We start from the raw sequence: 21057 nt of genomic DNA, 5'->3' as shown, positions 1-21057 counted from the left end.
TCATTTTATTAAAAATCCATCAATTCAACAGTAATGACAGATGTTCACACCACTTTTGATAAACTTCATTTAATCTCTTCAAAATATCTTACAGTGACATAAGAGCAAAAATTGTTCATACAAAAGTGTGAGAGCAGAAGTTTGCCTGGCTTGAGTTCAGATCAGATCAGATCAGATCGAGTGTGCCCTTCATCTGACACAGGGCATTTTAGAGGACCCCGATCCAGGACTCGCATCATGACGCTGCATTGCTATCTCACTAAGTAATTTCAGTTGATGAGTGGCTAATAAAAAACTTATTACAGGAAAAATGTCGAAAAAATTCTAACCAGATGGTAGGCAACCAATAAAGTGGGGGAAATGTTATTAAGCAAGTGTGAAATAAAAAAAGTACATGATTTATTGCACACCAAGAGAGATCTTCTCCATTACAATACAAAAAGATGGCGCAGATGTTTTCTTTGTTTACTAACTGGAGTGCAACTCTGCAGCAGTCTTTACTGCTGCCAATATTGACCAAAGGCTGTATTACAGTAATACTACTCAATTATTTCAGTATCCATCATACTACAGTACCAGACAACAACAAAGACTTGTTAAGTCTTTGATGTTGTTGCTTTTCTTTCTGGCAGTTTATTCTAATGATTGTCAGCTGTGAACAGCCCATCTATTTCCTTTGAGCAAAGCATTGTGGGGCCAAAGTGTTCAACAGCACACTCAAAGAATTTCGTCAGTTTTCCAACACCTAACATATTAAAAAATGATGCTTAGTTCATGTCATATTGGAGTTACCAGAATTATGAATACAAACATGGACGCCTCATGTCAGTCAAATTCCTTTCTTCAATATAAACTAAAACAATTGTAGTGGATATTGATACGTTGTCAATTTACAGTATTTTTAACCCTAAGACAACTGTCAAGAGTTGTCCCTTAATGCAGATTTTAAACATGGAAATCTTTCCTATCTCTACCATCTCCACCATGTGATCGGAATGCAGCATTAGTATGTCGTACGGAAATGGGAAATAGCTAGTTTCTCTCTAGATATTCTGATTACTGGTGGCAGCACTGAGCACACTTGCTAGGCAGCACTCCAGTGGATGAGCGAAAAAGGAATCCTGCATCATCATGCACAATCTATGGTTTTATACGGTTTGTTATGAATGTAATGGAAGAGACCTTTCTGTCATTTTTTAACGTGTACCTTCCCATACTGTCTCTAAAACAAACTGCCCACCATCAGGGGAGCTCTTATTTTCAACATTTTTAATGGAACACATTTAGTGAGCCAATCAGTGACTGAAATGTCCAAGTCTCAGGAAATAGCAAAGCTGTACCGTGGTACATTGCATGATGGTCCTGGATCGGATCTACATAAAGTGGTGAATTTGACTGATGTCCAAGAATTCCAAAGGAGAAGGTTCTTTTTCCAAATAGTCCAGTACCAGACAGAAAAGACAACTGAGTTGACCCAAATTGTATACCAGCTTTGCTTACACAAAATCACAAACAATAGGCCAATGTAAAACATACAATTATCACTAGCACACTGACAGCATTAACCTGTAAATATATCACATCTTTTCAATGACTGAAGTGAACTGAAGCTGAATTAAGAGCTGAAGAAAACTTGAAACCATCACAGCAATTTACAAACAAGTCAGGCTCTTGAAAACAGAGCACATCCAGTGAAATGTACATCAACCTTGTTCAACCCCTGTTGATCCTATACAGTATTTACACATGTGCAAAGGAATTGAATACAACAAATCAACGGGTGAAATCTCTTGATACCACAGACCTAGCATTTGTTTGGCAAACCTCACAGGAAACCAAGTGTTTTCCTCCTCCCCTCTCATCTAAAAGGGTAAAAGGAAGAAATCTAGCCGGAAATGACTCTACCCATCATTCTCTGCTCTGCTTTGAGCTCCGAGGATATGGGTGACCTACTTTGTGTCCAAACCTTTCTGCTCGTGTACAGAGAGCCACAAATACCACATTCTTGAAGCAAAGCAACATTGTCCGAAGCAATGTAGATGTCCTGTAGTAAAGACAGGCATTTTAATACTGATTTGTGGTATTGCTATTCATACCAAAGCACCTTGCTGAGAGTCAGTGAAACGTGGTGCATCTGCAGCACAACATTTGCCAATTTTGTGTTTGAGTGCAATATCAATGAGGCCACTCTAGTGTCAAAAAAGAAAGCGGTGAATTTCTGAAATAAGGCAAATCTCGATCGCATCATGACAGGAAATAAAACTATTACAGCTACGGGGAGAATTTAAGGCCTTATATCAGATAAATGTTGGCAACAAGTCAAGGAAAATTAGATTTTACTCCAGAGAATGAGACCAACGAAGAAGCCAAGATTGTTTGGTTTTATAGGTTTTTGTAAAATTTGCAAAAGTGCACAAATTATGTATGACCTGAAAGGCAAAAGGGGTCCCAAGCATGATCCTCTGCCAAGTGCTGCAACAACTTAATAGGCTTAGAATTAGTCTGTCGGAAGCATGAAGAAAGGGATTACTGTAAAATCCAGAGCCCAAGGAAATGAGGAGCAGTGACACAGTGAAAGGAGATCAAGTTAAACACAACAGTATTATGTTTCGAAGGGGAAAAAAAAGAAAAAAGCAGAGATCCTCTGGCTCATGGAGGATTGTGTGAGCTGGTGTCTGCTCTCACTTCTTCCCTGAAGGTGAGAGGCACTGCATGCATAAGTAGACTGTTGGCTGACATTGTGTTCGCCTAATAAACAAATACCAACGCAGTTATCACACTCAATCCAGCCTCACAGAGCTCCTCCATATAATGCAGTAGGTAGATATTAGGAATAAATATAAAACACAAAATAAAAGTGCTTTCACTAAATTCCTCAAACCTTTTGCTCATTCAGGTCTCCTGTCTACGTGGATGCAGATATGAATATTCATGCCACTGCTCTTTTAGTTCATGCAGCTCACACTTCAGATAATTAAATATATGTTTAGGCAACATAAGGAGTTTGTCATGTGTGGGGGGGGTCACTCCACAAAGTCTTTTGAATAGGCCAGACTGCTTTTTTGTAGTGTGCTTGGTTTATCATTATTATTATTGGATAATTCTGGTTTACTACAACTTGGGTTTTATTTTCATCAGTTGTGGACATTATTTCTATTGGCTATGATAACATAGTATTCACCATCTGGGAAACATGGCAGCATTGCTACAATAAAGTCCAATGGGACATGAAACACGATCAGACAGGTTGTAAACTTGCCAACAGTGTAGCCAGATTATCTAAGCCATTTGGGAGGTGAAAGTGAGCTTACCGAAAAGATGGGTAATAATACTTCATTGCACAGAAGAAATATAGTATGCACACTGACTAATTATGGCAGTCCTAAACTGAACAGGAATTTAGTCTGTTAAATGTGATGACAACAGACGGTGTGAGAGACGCCCTTGTTTTCTCATCATGTTACTTCTAAGGCCACAAGTTAGCGTCTCATTATCTAAAGTTTTTAAATTGTTGTTTATTTTTATTTTAGGGACAAGTATGGAGCCGCATACCAAAGCCTTTACAGCCTAAGCTAGTTTGCAGTGCCCATCCCCATTACCTATGTACATTATTATGTGGGGCTACAGGTACGCTAGAAAAAGCCCCATTCAGAACTGACACATTCACTGTGTGGGAGCCCGTGTAACACTGGTCACAGATATTACTGTCTCAGAAGTTAAGGTTAGATTAAAAGCTGTGTCTTGCTATTTATTGGATTTAGGGAAGTTTACCCGAAACAAGTCAAAGTCAATGGTTTCTCCTCATCCTCAATCCTTTTATAATGTAAAAGTGAGACATTTTAGATGCTTGCAATTAAGAATAAATTTAGCCTTTTAGTTTCTTGTCCAAGTTACGTTTTGTGTTGCTGTTGTAAACATCTGAACAGCATTATGAATGTTTTACTGCAACTAACAATTATTTTCATTGACTACTCTTTTAATTACATTCGTTTAATCAATAATCATTGGGTCTATAAAATCACAGTATAGTCAACAAAAGCCTATTCCAGTTTCCAAGAGTCCAAGGTGACATATTCAAATCTCTTGTCCGACGAATAGTCCAAAACGCAAACATTAGCAGACCAAGGAAACCAGACAATATTTACACTGGAGGTGCTGGAACAAAATAATTTCGTCATTTTTGCAAAATGAATCGAAACAATGAACTGATTATCATATGTTACAGATCAATTTCCTGTCAATCCAGAATTCGATTAACTGACTAATCATTTGACCTTTAATTTGTTTTCTTATCATGCTACACAGAGAAAGTAATATAAAAGGTCATGGTTTCTGCATCCGAATGGTTCTACACGTCTTCTACATAAATCATAGGCTGATGAGGATGGTGACTTTTTACTTGAATCCTTCAAGCCTTTTTTTTTTAGTTAGAATTTTTTTGTGCAAGTAGCCATCAAAAGTGTATATAAGAGCCTTTTATAAGGTTCGGATACAAGTCAGCCACAAGTTTTCTAGAAAAAAAAAAAAAAGAGTTAATGCTAATTAGCTAAATTCAGCAAACTCGATGGTTGCCTTTTGTCTATTTCTGTCTGAAATAAAGGCCAAAATTATTCTAAACTTACCATTAATTTAATGTGGTAAATCTGCCACAATTGTCATTGCAAATTGCATACATGCGTACTAAAATATTAACATAAACAGGGATAGCAACAGTAACTTAAGTGGGTGGGGCATAGTGGCAGTCAATTAACTTGGTGAGTTCAATATTAAGCAAAGCCTGAAAATAAGCTTGCCCAAGTTGTGACAAACCAGATTCATCCTCTGGGTGCTCTTCCTCACTTACTGTGTGAAGAGCTTTGTCATTAAGCGCTTTGTCAGTGTTTTTGTGTTTAAGGCTGTATATAAATAAAGATGACCTGTCCTGATCATTATACATTCTAGTTTATTGTTAGGGGTGTGTCTCGGACCTATCCACTTATCTTGAAGTCGCAATGGGCAGATAGAGGAAAACACCAACCACAAGCACCTGCAGGCTGGACACTTACTGATAAAATGTCCTCCACCCACACAACCAACGAAAAGCAAATGTTATCTTCAAGCACCAAAGTTTGCCATTTTCTCCAAGCCTACTGAATCAAACTGACCCTGTTACTAGATGTTTGTCTACAAATAGCATCATGCTGTATGTATTTATTACCTGAGCATTCAGGGCAAATCTGAATTTGATGCCAAAACAGAATCAAATCTGGATGTACATATTAATGCTGGTGGTAATGACCAGGCAGAAATCCGTTTGTAAGTCAGGTTCTGTCAAAGCCACAAACAGCTTCAAAACATTCTACACATTGAGGTGACTGTGTTTTAATATTGGCCCTTTGGATAAATGTACACTGTCAAAATCACAGGATCATGTCTCATATTGCATTTGGTAACAATTAGCACCGACTCCAAGATGGTATTTGTAGACAAACTGTTTTACTGTCACTTTGACTTTCACTTTAATTGAATCCAGGATTTTTGGGGTCGTTCTGCTCTTCCATTATGCTCAAGTGATTCTTTAACGAGGAAGTGGAAGCTGTGATGTGATTAGCCTGAGACTAAGCTGCACTTTTGAGCAGGAGCAGCGGTGGGTGTCAAACCTCTCCTCTTCATTATGAAGACAAAGTTAGCAGAGGGCTGTATGTGCTTGGAGACTGGATGAAATTTAAGCCATGATACCAACAATGACTATTCTAGTTATTGTTTCTTAGTTAGAAAAGAATAATGCCCCCCCCCCCCATTGTGACCATCTAAGTTAACAGTAGCTGATTAGATGTGTACATGTGCTTGATCGGCTGAGTCTGTGGTGCCTTTGCCCATCCATCACGTGTCCCAGTCCAGCTCTCTGCAGGCAATACGGACCAGTCTGAGCTCTAGTTCAAAGGCATCGGGCCGTTCCTGAGGGTTGGCCGACAGCATCTCCCTGATAAGCTGCTTCATGTGGCTGTTCATGCTCTTTTTCCTGGCAGGGATCAGCAGCTCCATCTTTGGGTTCTCTAACAGGGCCTCCCCTAAGGGTACAATCTCTGAGCCCTGTTGCACATAGCTCCCCAGCAGCTCCTTCTGAGTCTCCACATCTACAAAGGTGATGCGCTCCACCATGGCCCAGATAATCACCCCCAGGGCAAATATATCCGCCTTGGCCGTGTAGTGGCCCTCCCAGACCTCTGGGGCCATGTAAAAGTCTGTTCCACAAGCTGTGGACAAGAAGCACTTGTTGACACTGGCTGGCTCCTCTGGGTTGAGCCCGGAGGTGGAGCAGACCTTGCTCAGGCCAAAGTCAGCCACTTTGAGGGTGGGCTCAGATGATCCGGCTGATGTGCAGGCCTGGGAGATGAGGATGTTGTCCGGTTTGAGGTCACGGTGTATGATCTGGTTGCGGTGCAGGAAGGCCAGGGCACTGCCCAGCTGCAGCATGAAGCTGGTGTTGGTCTTGCGACTTGGCTTGCGGGATAGCAGGTAGGCGTTCATGTCACCCCCATCACAGAAGTCCATAACGAACCACAAGTAGTAGGCACAGCACGGGTCAAAAGTGATCTCGCCTTTAAGAGACGTCTCCACCAGCTGCAGTAGCAACAAAGAGAAAGCAAAATAAGTCAACATGAGACCAAGTGGTGATGGCTGAAGCACACTCAGCTTCTGGATGCCGCACATGTTGGAATGTGCTGGAACCAGATCTTCTTGCTGCAATTATTGTGGCCAAAAACACCATGGTAATACAGTACTACAGTAACATTTGTCAAACCTTCCTGAAATCCTACCGTCAGAGCTGAAATGTAGTAATATTACTTTTACTAGTAATATTCACTTGACACGACGCTTGCCTTGAATTTTAATCAAACCTGAACATTTTACTGCAGCTTTGTACTATGCAAAAGTATTGACATAAAATTCACTTAAAAGCAGGTTCGTAAAATTTTAGGACAGTTGATCAGGAATTACTTTGAATCCAGCATGGTGTTCCTAAGATTTTACGTGTCAATCATGTTCTGATTTCATTTGGACGTTAATGCTTAAAAACAAACCAAAAAAAAAAAAAAAGCGTAAAAAGGCAAAACCTGTCTAAATGCACACAGAACTGAACAGTGAAGGACAGTTACATGGTAACTGGTACAGTTACACCAGGCTCTTACAAGGCACTGCTACCACCTAGCAGGATAGGACCTGCACTAAACAAATGCAATAAATTGGTCGCATTTTCATCTGCTGGTTGGGTGATGCAAGGGGTGTCCCCACCCCAAAAATTGAAATGAAACTTTGTCATGAAGCTATGGCCATAGTAGCCAGACCAAGACAGACGAGGAGTGTGGTTTGCTAGCCTTTCTGCATCTGTTCTGCCTTCATTTAACCAGCAGTAAGGCGCACCCTTGTGGCAAAAGCAAAAAAAAAAAAAAAAAAATGCTAATGAAGACAGTACTAGCAGCAGCATGATAACAGAAATTCAACTCCATGCACGAGTGTCTCTAGCAAAGACAAAAGCTGAAGTCCTCCTGCTTAACACATGAAAAAAAATAATCTACAGAGCCAAAATTAATACACTAAACAAGCTGTCTGACAGCTGGATTTTCACAAAATAAAAACAAAGGAAAGCATTATCTCAAACCCCAACAGGCAAAGCTCAAACTAGCAGAACCAAAATGATTGTATCAGTTAAGTCTGCACTACCGTACATGTTTACCGATACAGTGGGAAACTCTGCAGTGTGAGGAGAAGAAAATGTCACACATAACTAAACAAGTAAGGCTGCTCTGGTTTTGTATTCATAACATGTTGTCTACCACCTTCCTTTTCGGGCCATTTTTAAAGTCAATGCTGCATGAGACACCTCTCGTCTTTATCCCTTCCACAAGAGGTGAGTTCATTTTATCTCCTTTTTTGACAACGGACCACAAACCTGTGAGGTTTCATCCATCTCAGATTAAATTAAGATTAAATGGGATGCCTTTTTGGATTTTAGATAGATGGTGTTTGTAAAGCAACAAGTTTGTAAAAGAATAACATGAACTAGAAAAGGTTCAATTTTATGGGGAAAGTTTGAATGTGCTCACAGTGAAAATATGCAGAATCAAAAAATTAAAATAATGTAAATTGAAGTGGCAGTCAAAATACAATAAGTGAAAAAAGGCGAAATGGCAGTTAAAAATGGCGTGTTGAAAGAGGTTGAAGAATAGAATAAATCTGGAGTGTTAATTTAAGTGTGAGTGCAGAGTGAAGTTGAAAGTTGGATGAACAAAATGAGAAAATGAAAAAAAGAAAAGTGTGTGCAACCATTTAACAAGGATAGGACCAAGAATGGGGAATACAGTACATACATACAATGTGCAAAACGTGCACAGTTTAGTAGTCTAGCGCATGCACCGTCGGCTTATTGCAGACAGCCTGCACAGTCTCAAGTTATTGGATGCACACACACAACGCGTTGTCCAGCCACATCACAAATCAGATGTGTTCAAAATTGTTCAGATTGTCGGTTCTGAAAGGTTAAAATCCAACGCTGCAAAGGTGTGAGGGGGAGGGGTTTTTCGAAGCAGTTCTGACAGAGTATAATGGTCTCTTAAGAGATGAAAACAGCTGAAATGCCAGTGCAAGAATAAGAGACAAAAGGAGTTTAAAGGAGCTGACGTTCAACCACTGAAAGCAATTTAATCATAGTTTTTTTCAAGAATAAGAGATGAATGCAGTGAATATTTCAGTAGAGGACAAAGTGCCAGAGAAAGCTGAAATGTGCACATTGTACATAGTTATGCTGTCAGATGGTATGTGACAGCAGTTAAAAAGCAGTTGAAGTACGGTAGTTGATCTGTAAGTTGAAAAGTAAAAATTTGTTTAAGTGTCCATTGAGGCTGGTTAAACCAAATATAAATGTTTTTGATGCAAACCGCCTTACAGGGAAAACAAATGTTCGAATATGTGTAGTAGGTCATTCCTAGTGGAACCCTGCTGTAAACAAATGGCTGCAGATTGTTTGATAAGCCACTAGCCAAGGAATCCACTACCCAGAAAAAATAGATGAAAATTATCCCACAGTTGGTGTGGCCAGATAATTCTGCCCTATTATTATTTGTTCTTCTGTAAGCATGTTACTGGAACATTACAGAGCAATTAAAAAAAAAAAAAAGGGATGGAATAAAGGGATTCTGGGAAAGTGTCCAATGCTAGCGCTGCAGAAAACTGAATCAATGGTTTGACAATAGCCCCGTGCGTCACTGAGAGACTATAATCAAGCAACGGCAAACTGACTGTGAGGCTGCAGACAGTTGACATGGGAGGGGAGCCCCCCTACCTGCTCCCCCCACGCCCAACCTGAAACCCGACAGCACGTTCATGTGACTGTAGGGACATCGAGGCCATAGACAACACTGGCCCTGTTTATACCTGGCATTAACATACGTCTTGGGTGATCCAATCACAAGTGGACAACTCTAAGTACAAGTGTGAATGCACCCAAGATGCATTAAGGACGCACTGAGATCTGATCACTCAGACCACATTCGGAGTTTGCATGGGTTTGCATATGGTCTTTCAGCAGTGGGAAGACCAGTGTGTCCTCGGCCACAGTGAAGGACCATCTACTCAAGTGACGTCCCCTGCATAAGCGGGTGTACGTACTCATTCACAAACAAATACAAGTCATACGAATCACGTACTTCACAACAAAGCTCCCTTTGTCCACGACGTTTGAAAATTTCGAAAAAAATCTATAGAGATATCTTATAAGTGGCATGGGGCAGGGCACGGGAAGTGCATGGCTGCCTCCTGCTGGTTAAAAAAAAACGACGTATTTGGTCTTTGCAAACAGAACTGATGTACATGTTTATTTGCATATAGAGAAGGGAGGTGAGATCCGATCACAAGTGGTCACTCGAGATGCTTGTGGAGACACCTTCTAATGCCAGGTGTGAAGTGACATACTTAAAGCTGTCCACTTGGGATCCAATCACCCGGGATGCATGTTAATGCCAGGTCTGAACAGGGCCACTTATCCAACCAGAAACTTCCAGCTCTTCTGCTAATGCATATCAGCAGCACACATAGACCAGGGCTCAATTCCTTATTCCAAGTGTCAATATTTGTGCTGATATTTAACATCTCCAGAATTGTAATTTCTGACATTAATAACTATAAAATGAGTTTAAGTCATAAACTAAGTTTGCTGCTGATGAGACACTGCATTACTGGAAAAAAAAAAGAAAAAGAAAAAAAAAAAAAATCACTGTCACCTTTGTTGTCCAAGTATGTTTTACAGACACAGAGGAAATTTGACCTCTGCATATAACTCATCCATAAGTAGTGAACACACACACACACACACACACTAGATGCAGTCTACAATGAGCACACAATGAACACACACAGGGAGCAGTGAGCACACACCCAGAGCAGTGAGCAGCCCCGCTGCAGAGCCAGCCAATCCAAGGGTTTGAACCGGCAACCTTTCGGTCCCAAGCCCACTTCTCTAACTCTCTAGGCCAATGTTACATTGTCACAAAAAAAATTTGCCAAGTCATCTGTCCCAGCAGTGATGTGACAATAATATTTCAGCAGCGATCAGCAGTGGATGGCAAAAATAAACATCCCTCTTATAATCTTGAATAGGTCACAGGATATCACTTTGTCAATCAAAACAGGCTTCCAATTCATGACAGAAATTACAGTGTTAGTCTATTTTAAGACACAGCAACATGTGGCCAACCAACAAGTGCTTTTCAAACCGCCGCCGCCTTCCTCTGAAATCTGCCATCATCTCTCTGATTTATGGACAGGAATGTTTGGTCCAGCGTCTTGCCAGCAAAGAATCATTCTACAGATGTTAACAAGATCTGGCTTTGGGAGGGCTGTAATGAAAACAATGCCTTAACTAAGGCACGTGTAAGGCACAGATCATCAGATAAAATTCAGTTCATTGATGTATGCTGTCACAGGCTTTAATATTGAGGTTTATGGTTATATGTGGACCACCAGCCCAGCTGAAGACTACGATTTAAGGTTTATTTTCACTTACTGTGAACTCGGCATTTCTTGTTAGTGAGCAGTAGTCTCTTACAAATCATTTTTAAAGCTGTCAAATCTTGTTGAACTACAAGAGTCACAGTTATGGTGTCTGTGAAACAGCACATGGAAATGGCCTTACATCAACACAGTGATGTTTTTACTCTATTTATTACTTTCTATTCAGCATTTTCCGATAGCTTATATCTTTAGCCTTGGCAGCTTTAGAAGCAATGTTTTTTTTTTTGTTTTACATTCAATCGTGTACACACCTATCTGGTATCAAGACCTCATCATAATTCTCCAGCACTTGACGGTTTGGTTGTTCCTCATAGACTATTACAGGGCCACACCCGCTCTGTATCTATGCAAGTGTTACTTGTTTTCTATTTAATAATAATAATAATTTTTTTAAAAAGGAATGAATGAAAACCTGTAGGAAATAGACCTTTGAAGTATGGTAGTGTGCCCAAGGAGGAATTTATCAGTATGAAGTATCCTGTACGTAATTATAGAAAACCAGATCAAATGAGACTGCAACAACCAGCCAGCATTGCAGCGGCTGGTTAGCAGTATTGACTTACAATAATGATAATAGCTCACATTTCAATTTATAAAACGTGTTTAAATGTAAACTTGAATAATGTTTAGCACAATATGAAAGAACATGGTAACTGTTGAATACGTGCACTCCTGGCAGACGATGTTCCTAGTACCTGATTAGGACTTGGCAATGTGGATGAAATCAATATCATGATATTAATAAAAATTCGTTTTATATCAATATAAATTCCAATATGTAAAATGTATGGAAATCAGACAATAGGTCCATTGGCGGGAAAGTATCAAATATGTAGAAAAAAGGACCAACTACCACCTGTCTTAACTGGCCCAGAGGCTGTATTGTTAACTGGATTCAAGCCAATTTTTAAAAAAATCACTGAAAAAAGACCCTCCGTACAGCTGCCAAACTTGCCTGCAAATCATTAGGTTTTTAAATTTTCTTCAGTATCAAAGTAATCCAGTGACAGTTGTCTGTACATCCATGGATATCATGCAAATAAGCACTGCTAATAGCTAATTTTGCATACTTTAATGGTGCCAGTTTGCCTGCTAAACAAATATAGGCTAAAAAATGGGGCTGAAGTTGTAGCCGACCGCGAACTCACTAACTCCATAGAAACATTATACTTCCTGTTTGCCTCCCAAAAGCCCCCAAAATTATGGGAGTTGTAGTTCAAAAACTTGAAGCATGATTATGACCCAAGTCGAATTAAGACAAAGAATAATAAGAGTGGCCAAATCCATGAAAATTAACTTTTCTATTTTACACTATCAATATTTTTATATGACTCAGACTGGCCCATCTAAATTGTGTTTATATTCCTAAACGCTGACATTCTCCTCTGCCAATTAGAAGGGTAAGGGTGAGGAGGTGCAGTTGTTTCAATGCTGTCAATTGATAGTCAGCACTTAAAAAATATTTCATATACTATTTGCTTGAAACAGGCCTCAACTTTTTTCTTGTTTAATCGAGTTCTGAGCTCAGAAGGAACCAAAGAGAAATAGACTTCAAGCATTTAGAAGTAATCTAATCCAATTAAAATCCATTCAAAGATAATTACAAAACCTATGCAAAAAAAGCATCACTGAGTGCAGCTGCAGCATCCACACACTCCACCATGACTTGAAATGGGGATTAGGGGGGCAGCAGCCATGGTATGAATGAAGATATCTTTATTAGGCTTTCTTAAGCACCTACAACCAACCCTCCACCTCTCAAGAACACCTAACCAATAAACTTGCGCAACATTGATCTGCCAACACCAAATAAAGTGGAAAATGTCCAAATGTAAACTTAGACTACCTTCTACCCTCGGTTAAAGCACATCTTACTTAGGATAAGCTACCCTCCAGTGACATTTCTTGCACCGAATTCACAGTAACTGTCACGATCAATTCTCTTCCCTGGGAGGCTTTTACCCTGAAGCAGCTGCAGGAAGTGCAGAGTATGCACTAACTGCACTAGCTTTATACCATGAAGTTAACAAATCAAACATTCAACAAGGACTTGTCTGACCTCATAAACCACGTAATCAAGATCCAATTACATCCTGAATGCTGGACCATGTTTACAGTAATTTCAAGCCTGTGTCTACCATCCTTACTGTTACCTTAAAAAAATGCAGTATCAGTGCAGAATTACTGTTAAACTGCAGTTGCTGCCACCAGCCCCGTTCCAGTGAATTCTTGTCCTCACCTCCAGGTAGAGCGGGGAGCTGGAACCATGGTTCATCCTCTGGGCCAGCTGGTCCCGCTGCAGGATACACTCCTCCAGGTGGATGACGTTTGGGTGCTGGCTTTGGATGCTGCTCAGGGCCCAGAACTCCCGCAGGGCCAGCTCCACATTCTCTGGAGAGTGGCAGCGGATCTTTTTCACCGCCACCCGGGCCCCTGTGCGCTTCACTACTGCCTCATAGACCACGCCGTAACTGCCACGCCCCACCTCCTGGATCAGCTCGTATTTCGGCTGGCTGCTTACCATCCTAGTCCTCACTATGGAGAAACAAGATGGGTTTTAGTATTTGTATTGTTTCTAATTCTGTTTAGTTGAATTTGAATCAAATCTCACACTGTGGAATTGGTTGATTTTACAAGACTCTGCAAGTCCAAAGCCACACCAGCAGCTCTGTTAGACTGTAATACTTATTAGACACCAGAATATATTATTACTTATTTTTGGAGAGATGTAATAAGATGACAACTTTTATTATTGTTAGATCCTTAACACTGCTTGGGGAATGCAGGAAGTACAATATAATGTTGCTATGGATTCAGCTGTGGGCTACATCTTGACCCGTTTTTTTTTTAGCTTATAGTTGTTTATATTTTGGCAAACTGGCATTATTAAAAGTATGCAGAAAAAGCTTTAAGCAGTTCGTGTTTGCAATGTACCCATGACAACAAACAGGATTATTGGATATTGAAGAAAATTGTGGTGGTTTTCAGGCAATTCCTGGAGTTATAGGGAGCATCTTCTTTTCTATGATTCCTAAGCACATTTATGGACATATATTTCCTGTGACAGGAAAGTAGAAGTAACATTTGAATCTAAAAAGAGCATGTATCACGCCTGTGTGTTCAGATTTGTCTGAGTTATGACTCTGAAGAAGGAGCACAAAATTATGTGTGTGACAGCTGCTGCTCCAACTGCTCCCGGTTTTGGAAAACGGGCCAAATCAGCAGCCAAACTACGTTACCTAACTTTCAGTATACCAGCTTGCACCTGCCCCTTTCACCTCACACTGTATCTTCGCCTCATGTCTCTCCCTCTATACCCCCCTTCGGGAGGTGTGTGAAAAACTCTGGTCTAAGCTGTACTTTGTCAGGCTCAGATAAACATCCAACAGTTTTTGCAATCTGTCTAAATACAATACTTACAATACTAACATGCTTGATGTACAGTATGTTACAGTATGTTCCTCTCCATACTGGGCATGAAGCGTTTCTTTCAAAACACAGTTTGAATGTAAGTCATGGGAGCCAAAATCCACAATGTTTTACTGGAATTATGCTTCTGCAGAGGTGCACGGATAGATCTTTGTGCCCTATGCACACAAGGGTGCTATGAGTAACTGTAGATCCCAGAGGGATCCGGTGTGCACACCTCCCAGGTCTCAATAAGTGCGGACCCTTACCTCAAGCAAGATGATTGATTGATCGAACATCCTTGTTTTCTCTCTTTTTCAGAGTATGGATAATACGCACAGCAAGATGTCTGAACGACACCAATGTACAATCGCTAATATCAAACCCAGAGAAGCATAGTTCCAAGTTTAGACAAGACACAAAAAAAACATGCTTAGGTTCAGCCAAAGCTGATATAAGATCTATGCAGTCTGAGTTAACCTGATTAGGTGGGTATCTTCCAAAGTTACAGTCTTTTAGCACAAAATTCCCTCTCTGTTTTTCCGTGGACACTGTTTCCTTGCTGAGCCATGGTGGAGGGATACGCACTAGTAGTCGCATGTAGGTTTGATGCCAGGACAAAACAACAGCAATAAAACAACAAGCGACTGTCAGGACACAGATCCCCACTCAATTCAAGTAACTCAGGCTGCCAAATCCACACAATAAGCTCAGCCAAAATTTGGAATTTATGTGGATTTTGGAGGAATGTTTACAGCGAATAAAATACAAGGGGGCATTTAGATACTACATTAAGACAGACTTGGAAGAACTTCAAATCTATCCTTTAAGATACACAAATCCTCTAGCTATTGTTAAGATCAAACCCTTATGATTCATCATAGGAGCCATATTGCTGTTATTTGGGAACCACTTGTTAGCCAGCAGCCTCATATTTTAAGTGGAATACATCATTCGGCGTGTTTCCCCAGGGTCTAGAATTCCCAATGACGACATACTGGAGATTATCCATTATCTTGTTATTGCTCCCTCTTGTGGACTAGTAAAATCTGAACCATTTCCCCCACCACAAAATTCATTACTTTCTTTTTCATCTGAGCCACGCACTTTCCTTTAAATTCTTCTATTTGTTTCCTGACCTATTATCAAACCCCTCAGTAAACCCAAATAATCTCCCTTCAGATTAAATATGGGTTTTACTGGACCAAACTGATTGAGCGACTCCACAATGCTGCCCTCTTGATTGGCAGGATGGTGCAAGAAGGTGGGTGATATTCTGATAGATAATTGACACGTGTTCTCCCTGAAGAATAAACACAATTCTGCCAAAATAAACAGAACAGCATCCCTTCCTGTTTCTCTTGTTATCATTCCAATGTGATGCCAGAGAATGTAAGAACAGTAGCTATGGGAATGTCTCATCCACTAAAATAGCTAAATGTACAGAACACACTGCACAAACACTATCAGCACCTTTATAGTACTATATGTCCTTGGTGACCATTACCCATAATACCACTCATATCTACATAAACACGCAAACCCACATGACACCATATATTGGAGCCACAGAAATGATCAAGAAGTGACACCAGGTTTGACAAACTGGTATCTGTTACAGGGGTATTATGTTACATCAAAGGTTTTTATGATTGCGTGGCCCTGCACATGTACATGTCAAACTAACATGTGATGCTTCAAACAACTTGCTATGTCAATAAAAGAATGCACTACGCAGAAGTTTACATTGAAAATTGGAAGTGCTGAAAAGGCATACTTAACCCGGAGAGGTCAATTCATACAATCAGTGTCACTCATCTGTATCATGTAGTTACATAATCCTGTTCCACCTGCCAGATTATTTTGAAAATCAGGTATTCTAATGAGTTTTCTAACATTTAATGAAGCAGCCAAACAGGAATATGTTTCAGTATTTTCAAGAGTACGAGTACATTTCCAAGAAATGAATGTCAAGTGTCTACAACTAATGATTATTTTTATAAACAATCTGTGGACTATTTTTTATGAGTAATCAAGTCACCACTTAGTCCATAGTGACATCTTTAAATTACTCAAATTTTGTGTGCCCAACAGTCCAGTCCAGTCCAGTCTCTGATGGTATAGAACAATTAAAAGCAGCAAATTCTCATATTTGAAAAGCTGGGAGAATAGTTGACATTTTTGCTTTATAAATGACTTGGACGATTTATCGTTTGCCAAAATTGTTGTTGATTCATTTTTTAATCAATAGAAAATCTATAGAAAATGAACAGAAAAATATAGAAAAATATATTTAAAATATAAATATAATAAGATAAATAGAAAAATATATTATAGGTATTCATTTTTGTTTATTTACAATTGCAATAAATATTTATAACATTAATACCAGAGTTTGGAGCAAAACAGAAGTTAGCGCTGCAACAACATTGAAACTGCGAGTCTACCATAGTCGAGATGACTAGACGACTGACACTGGTAGTGTTAAATACCTGCACCTGTACATTCAATGGCCAAATAATAAAACTTAATTTTAATGTACATATACTGGACACTGTCACATATGGAAATGATAAATATGTCCTAAAAGTCGGAAGTGGGAAGCTGTCTCCCAGACAGAAAGAATGATAGCCAGCATGCTAACCGGATAATTAGACATCCCGTTGGTTTATTGGCTAACAGGCTAACAGCTAAGTGGCCTGGCCACCGTCAGCTCAGGATGTTGATGGTTAGCTAACGTTAGCTAATCACGTTAACACCAGCTAACAAAGAGTCCAGCTCTCGCCAGCACAATCGACATGTATGTCTGCATCAAGCTTCTATAATTCACGCCTAAAACAAATTAAAATCGCTCCTTAATTGTACTAGCGTCAGGGCATGGGGGAGGCATGCATCATAAGTACTAGGTATTGACAGTTTATTGTCCTGTGTGTGTGTGTGTCTGTATGTGTGTGTGTGTGTGTGTGTGTGTGTGTGTGTGTGTGTGTGTGTGTGTGTGTGTGTGAGAGACAGTGTGAGTGTGCGCGCGTGTCTGTGTGTATATGTGTGTGTGTGCCATAAAGATATTCAACCAGATTCCTCAAAACACACACACCTGCTAGCCCAGTGGACAAGTAGCGACAGCAGCCAAGACAATGGTCTAAATGTATGTGATGCTGCAGTTCTCCTGCTGAAAGTTGAAATCTTTTCAGTCTCACCTCTGAATCGTTTCTCAGGGGTTCATTTGTTGTCTTCCTCACTCTCCCTGGCAGCCATTACCGCCACACACGCTCTGCTCGCACAGCCAAACCTGGGAGGTTTTGTCAAACACTGGACGTGGAAGCGTGTAGCCGCTGTGCAGCGCAGCGCAGCTGTGGCCAGAATGAGACGACTTCCTGTGACACATTTCAAAATAAGCTCCTTTTTTTTTTTCAAAGAACAATAAAACATTCTGATAACTGGTGCAGAATTTGAAGACACATTCCCGTAATAATATTTTCAGAAGGTCCTGACATTCACGATCTTTTAGTATGGTCCTCATGTATATAAATAATGTAACATTCCAATGTATTTATTATCACAACTTCTTTTATAACAACATTTACTGTAGCTCATCATTGTGTAGTTAATCTCAGTTAAGCCTTAGCTAAACAACAGTGAGCCATCACAACCTTCCAGTAATAAAGGAATCAAATCACTGCCTTTTTTTTTTTTTTAAAAAGAAAACAATTATTCTGTCATGCCCAAAATTGCAATCTTTTTTTTTTTTAAAACTGGATACATGAAGGCAAATATTCATTTGATCATTCATGTATAAACTATGACGGCTTAAGTGACTATAACTATAAAATGCTAATCACACCAAACGGAATCCCACTTATTATATCATACTTTGTTCAGAGGCCTTTTGGTGCTGAATGGCTATTTCCATTAATGCTCAACATCATCTCACACGGTCCTATTTTTGCAGTTACATATATCATTATATAACTAAACTCTAACCATAACTATAACTATGTACTATTATTTGACAATTTGAATTGAAAATTTCTTCTCTCCCAAGCTGACAAATTCATGAACTACATTTTAAAGGCAAATTTCAAAATTTCCGGCCATGCCCTGGGCTAAGTTTGGCTAGCTTTACATGGTTTTCCCCCATTTTTGGCTGGACTGCAACAGAGGGGCCAGCCCTATAAAAGCAAATGTCTGTCCCTGGCTGACAGACTGACTGACTTAATGACTGACTGACTGAGTGATAAAGTTACACCATTGGTCAGACAAATACCGTGTGACTGAGTGATGAAGATACACCAGCGGCTGGTTGGTCCAGTGTTGCCCATTGCCAATGGCGAAACTTGGCAACGGCCGTTTCATTTTACAAGTAAATATAGCTGAAATCAAAGCAAAGCCATTGCCTTTAACTTATGTGTATGGTGATTTCGTAAGACGAAATGGCAGTTATAAAATCAGGATTTTAGCAGCGCAAATGGCTTGGAAGTGACTGATGGTTAACACGTAGTCTTTATGGGATGCGTTTCAGTCTCTATTTCATACTTGTTCCGTAGTCTGACAACAGTAACCTGAGGCTGAGAAGTTTCATTGTTATCATCAGATAATCATTAAACAATCAAAGCAAGGGTAAAACAAATGTTTTTTTATTTGAGGGGATCTCCCAAAACGATTCTTGGTTGGCAACATATCCATATATGATATAACATTTTGCTGTTTTCTTATTTTAATACAAATTCAATTATTTTAATCCAAAGTATTTCTTGAGTGATGTGAGGCACAATATCACACAAGGCATGGTGTGTACTGTAGTGCTACAGTTACACATGTGTAACACAACAGGGTGTTCAACGCACCACCGTTTCCAATTAAATAAACGTCTTGCTACGTTTTGCCGGGGCTGAACGTGTCCCTGGTGAGGAAAATTAGATAAGCTTTAGTTATTTTTGATCATAATGTTAAAAAATGTTCATAGCTAATATATTGCACAAACCTTTGATAAAAACATGAATAAGATGAACTGCTGAAACAAAATCAGCAAAAAAAAAAAAATGTGTTAATATTATCTTCCTATTTTGAGATTAGATTATTTTTATTTTGGCGTTCTGGGCTTCAGAGTAGAGCAATGATGCCACTGCAGAGTAGAATGGCACCATTGAGACAGGAAGAGAGATGTAGGAATGTGTTCATCAAGCAGTTTTGGGGGTTAGGAGGCAGTGAAGCTTTGTTTTTACTTAAGTTACATGTACGCTATTCAATGAATTTTGGACCTTTGGTTTTTTAAATCTTCAGTGGTAAAGTTTAACAAAAATGATCATGGAGTCTTAATTTATAATGATGAACAAGAAAAGGAAAATGTGCCTTGGAAATGATATCAAACTATGAATTAAACTCTGCGATTACACAAACCTAAATCAGTTTTAAGATGTGCTGTCCCATTCACCCAAAGGTCCTGTCCCAGTCACCCAAATGTTACAAAAAAACCCCATTTTGGGTCATTTAAAAAAAAAGGGGTATGCCATGTCTCCTTGGAATATGATATAACCTTCTTTCCTCCTCAAATGGTTAGGAGACATCTTCAGCATTACAGAAATGTATCATGTGTTGGGATAACTTTTTAAAAAAATGTATGGCAAGAAAGCTTACACAAGGTGGATTTTCAGAAACAGTCCCAATCACCCTTAATTCACCCTATGTTAATACTGAATATTACTTTTTCAATTCAGTTCATTCATATAATAATAATAATAATAATAATAATAATAATAATAATAATAATAATAATAATAATAATAATATTTATAATAATAATTGAAGCAGTGGGTGTCAAGCAGGATCATGGGGGCAGTGGGTGGTTTCAGTCACAGATCCAGACTTTCTAGCACCAGGAGCAGAAGTACCTGCAGAACGCAACAGGAAGAGACAGGAGAGAGACGAGAAAACACAAAACTACGGGAGAGAGACGAAGCCAAGTTATTAACGAGCATCGATGGGATATGAATGCGTACAGATCGAGAGGGAGAGGAGGAGACAGGAGCTCGGTGCATCATGGGAAGTCCCCAGGCAGTCTAGGCCTATAGTAGCATAACTAGGTGATGGTTCAAGACCAGCCTGAGCCTAACTGTGAGCTTTATCAAAAAGGAGAAGGAGGAAGTTTTACAGTCATCAGCATAAAGTGTACATACAAGGAACAAACAAAACGTGTCTACTTTTGATCTTTAATTTGCCATTGTTTTGCAGCAAAAAATATCTCAGTTGCAGGCTGAAAAGACAATCAGCAAAGTCAGACAATGATCCATATGCAATCACAAATGTACTTACTGAGTTCAATAAGTCTGCAGTATGTGTTCAGCACAACCCTGAGCACCAAGTAAAGACTCAACGTAATTCAACTTATACCTGGGACGTCAACATGAACTTGTTTAATCCAGACATTCGTTGTCTGCAGTAACATCACCAGAAAGACAAAAACGGTGGGTTTGTCTGCTCTGGTAAGTAAAGATGGGTGTTTGTTCGAAAGCTGTAAGAGAACAGTTGTGTGTTCATCAGTTTTTTTGTATTTCTTGTTCTCCTGGAAAGATGCCTAGTCTTCATTCAAAAGCATCACTTTGG

The 21057-nt window shown here is 39.5% G+C and overlaps 1 protein-coding gene across 1 annotated transcript; it reads right to left on the bottom strand.

Annotated features, from left to right (window-relative positions):
- Positions 1 to 70: 70 nt before the first annotated feature.
- pdik1l (PDLIM1 interacting kinase 1 like) lies at positions 71 to 17819 on the bottom strand. The gene is made up of 3 exons (XM_040121960.1): positions 17655 to 17819; positions 13289 to 13584; positions 71 to 6603 (listed from the first exon to the last, which is right to left on the bottom strand). The coding sequence occupies exons 2-3, from the start codon at positions 13571 to 13573 to the stop codon at positions 5863 to 5865; spliced, it is 1026 nt and encodes a 341-aa protein (XP_039977894.1). The 5' UTR covers positions 13574 to 13584; positions 17655 to 17819; the 3' UTR covers positions 71 to 5862.
- Positions 17820 to 21057: the final 3238 nt, after the last annotated feature.

The sequence above is a fragment of the Xiphias gladius genome, chromosome 24 (assembly GCF_016859285.1).
Source record: "Xiphias gladius isolate SHS-SW01 ecotype Sanya breed wild chromosome 24, ASM1685928v1, whole genome shotgun sequence".
Lineage (NCBI taxonomy): Eukaryota > Metazoa > Chordata > Actinopteri > Istiophoriformes > Xiphiidae > Xiphias > Xiphias gladius.
Note: the sequence above shows the minus strand (reverse complement) of the source record. Positions and strands in the feature narration are given on the sequence as shown.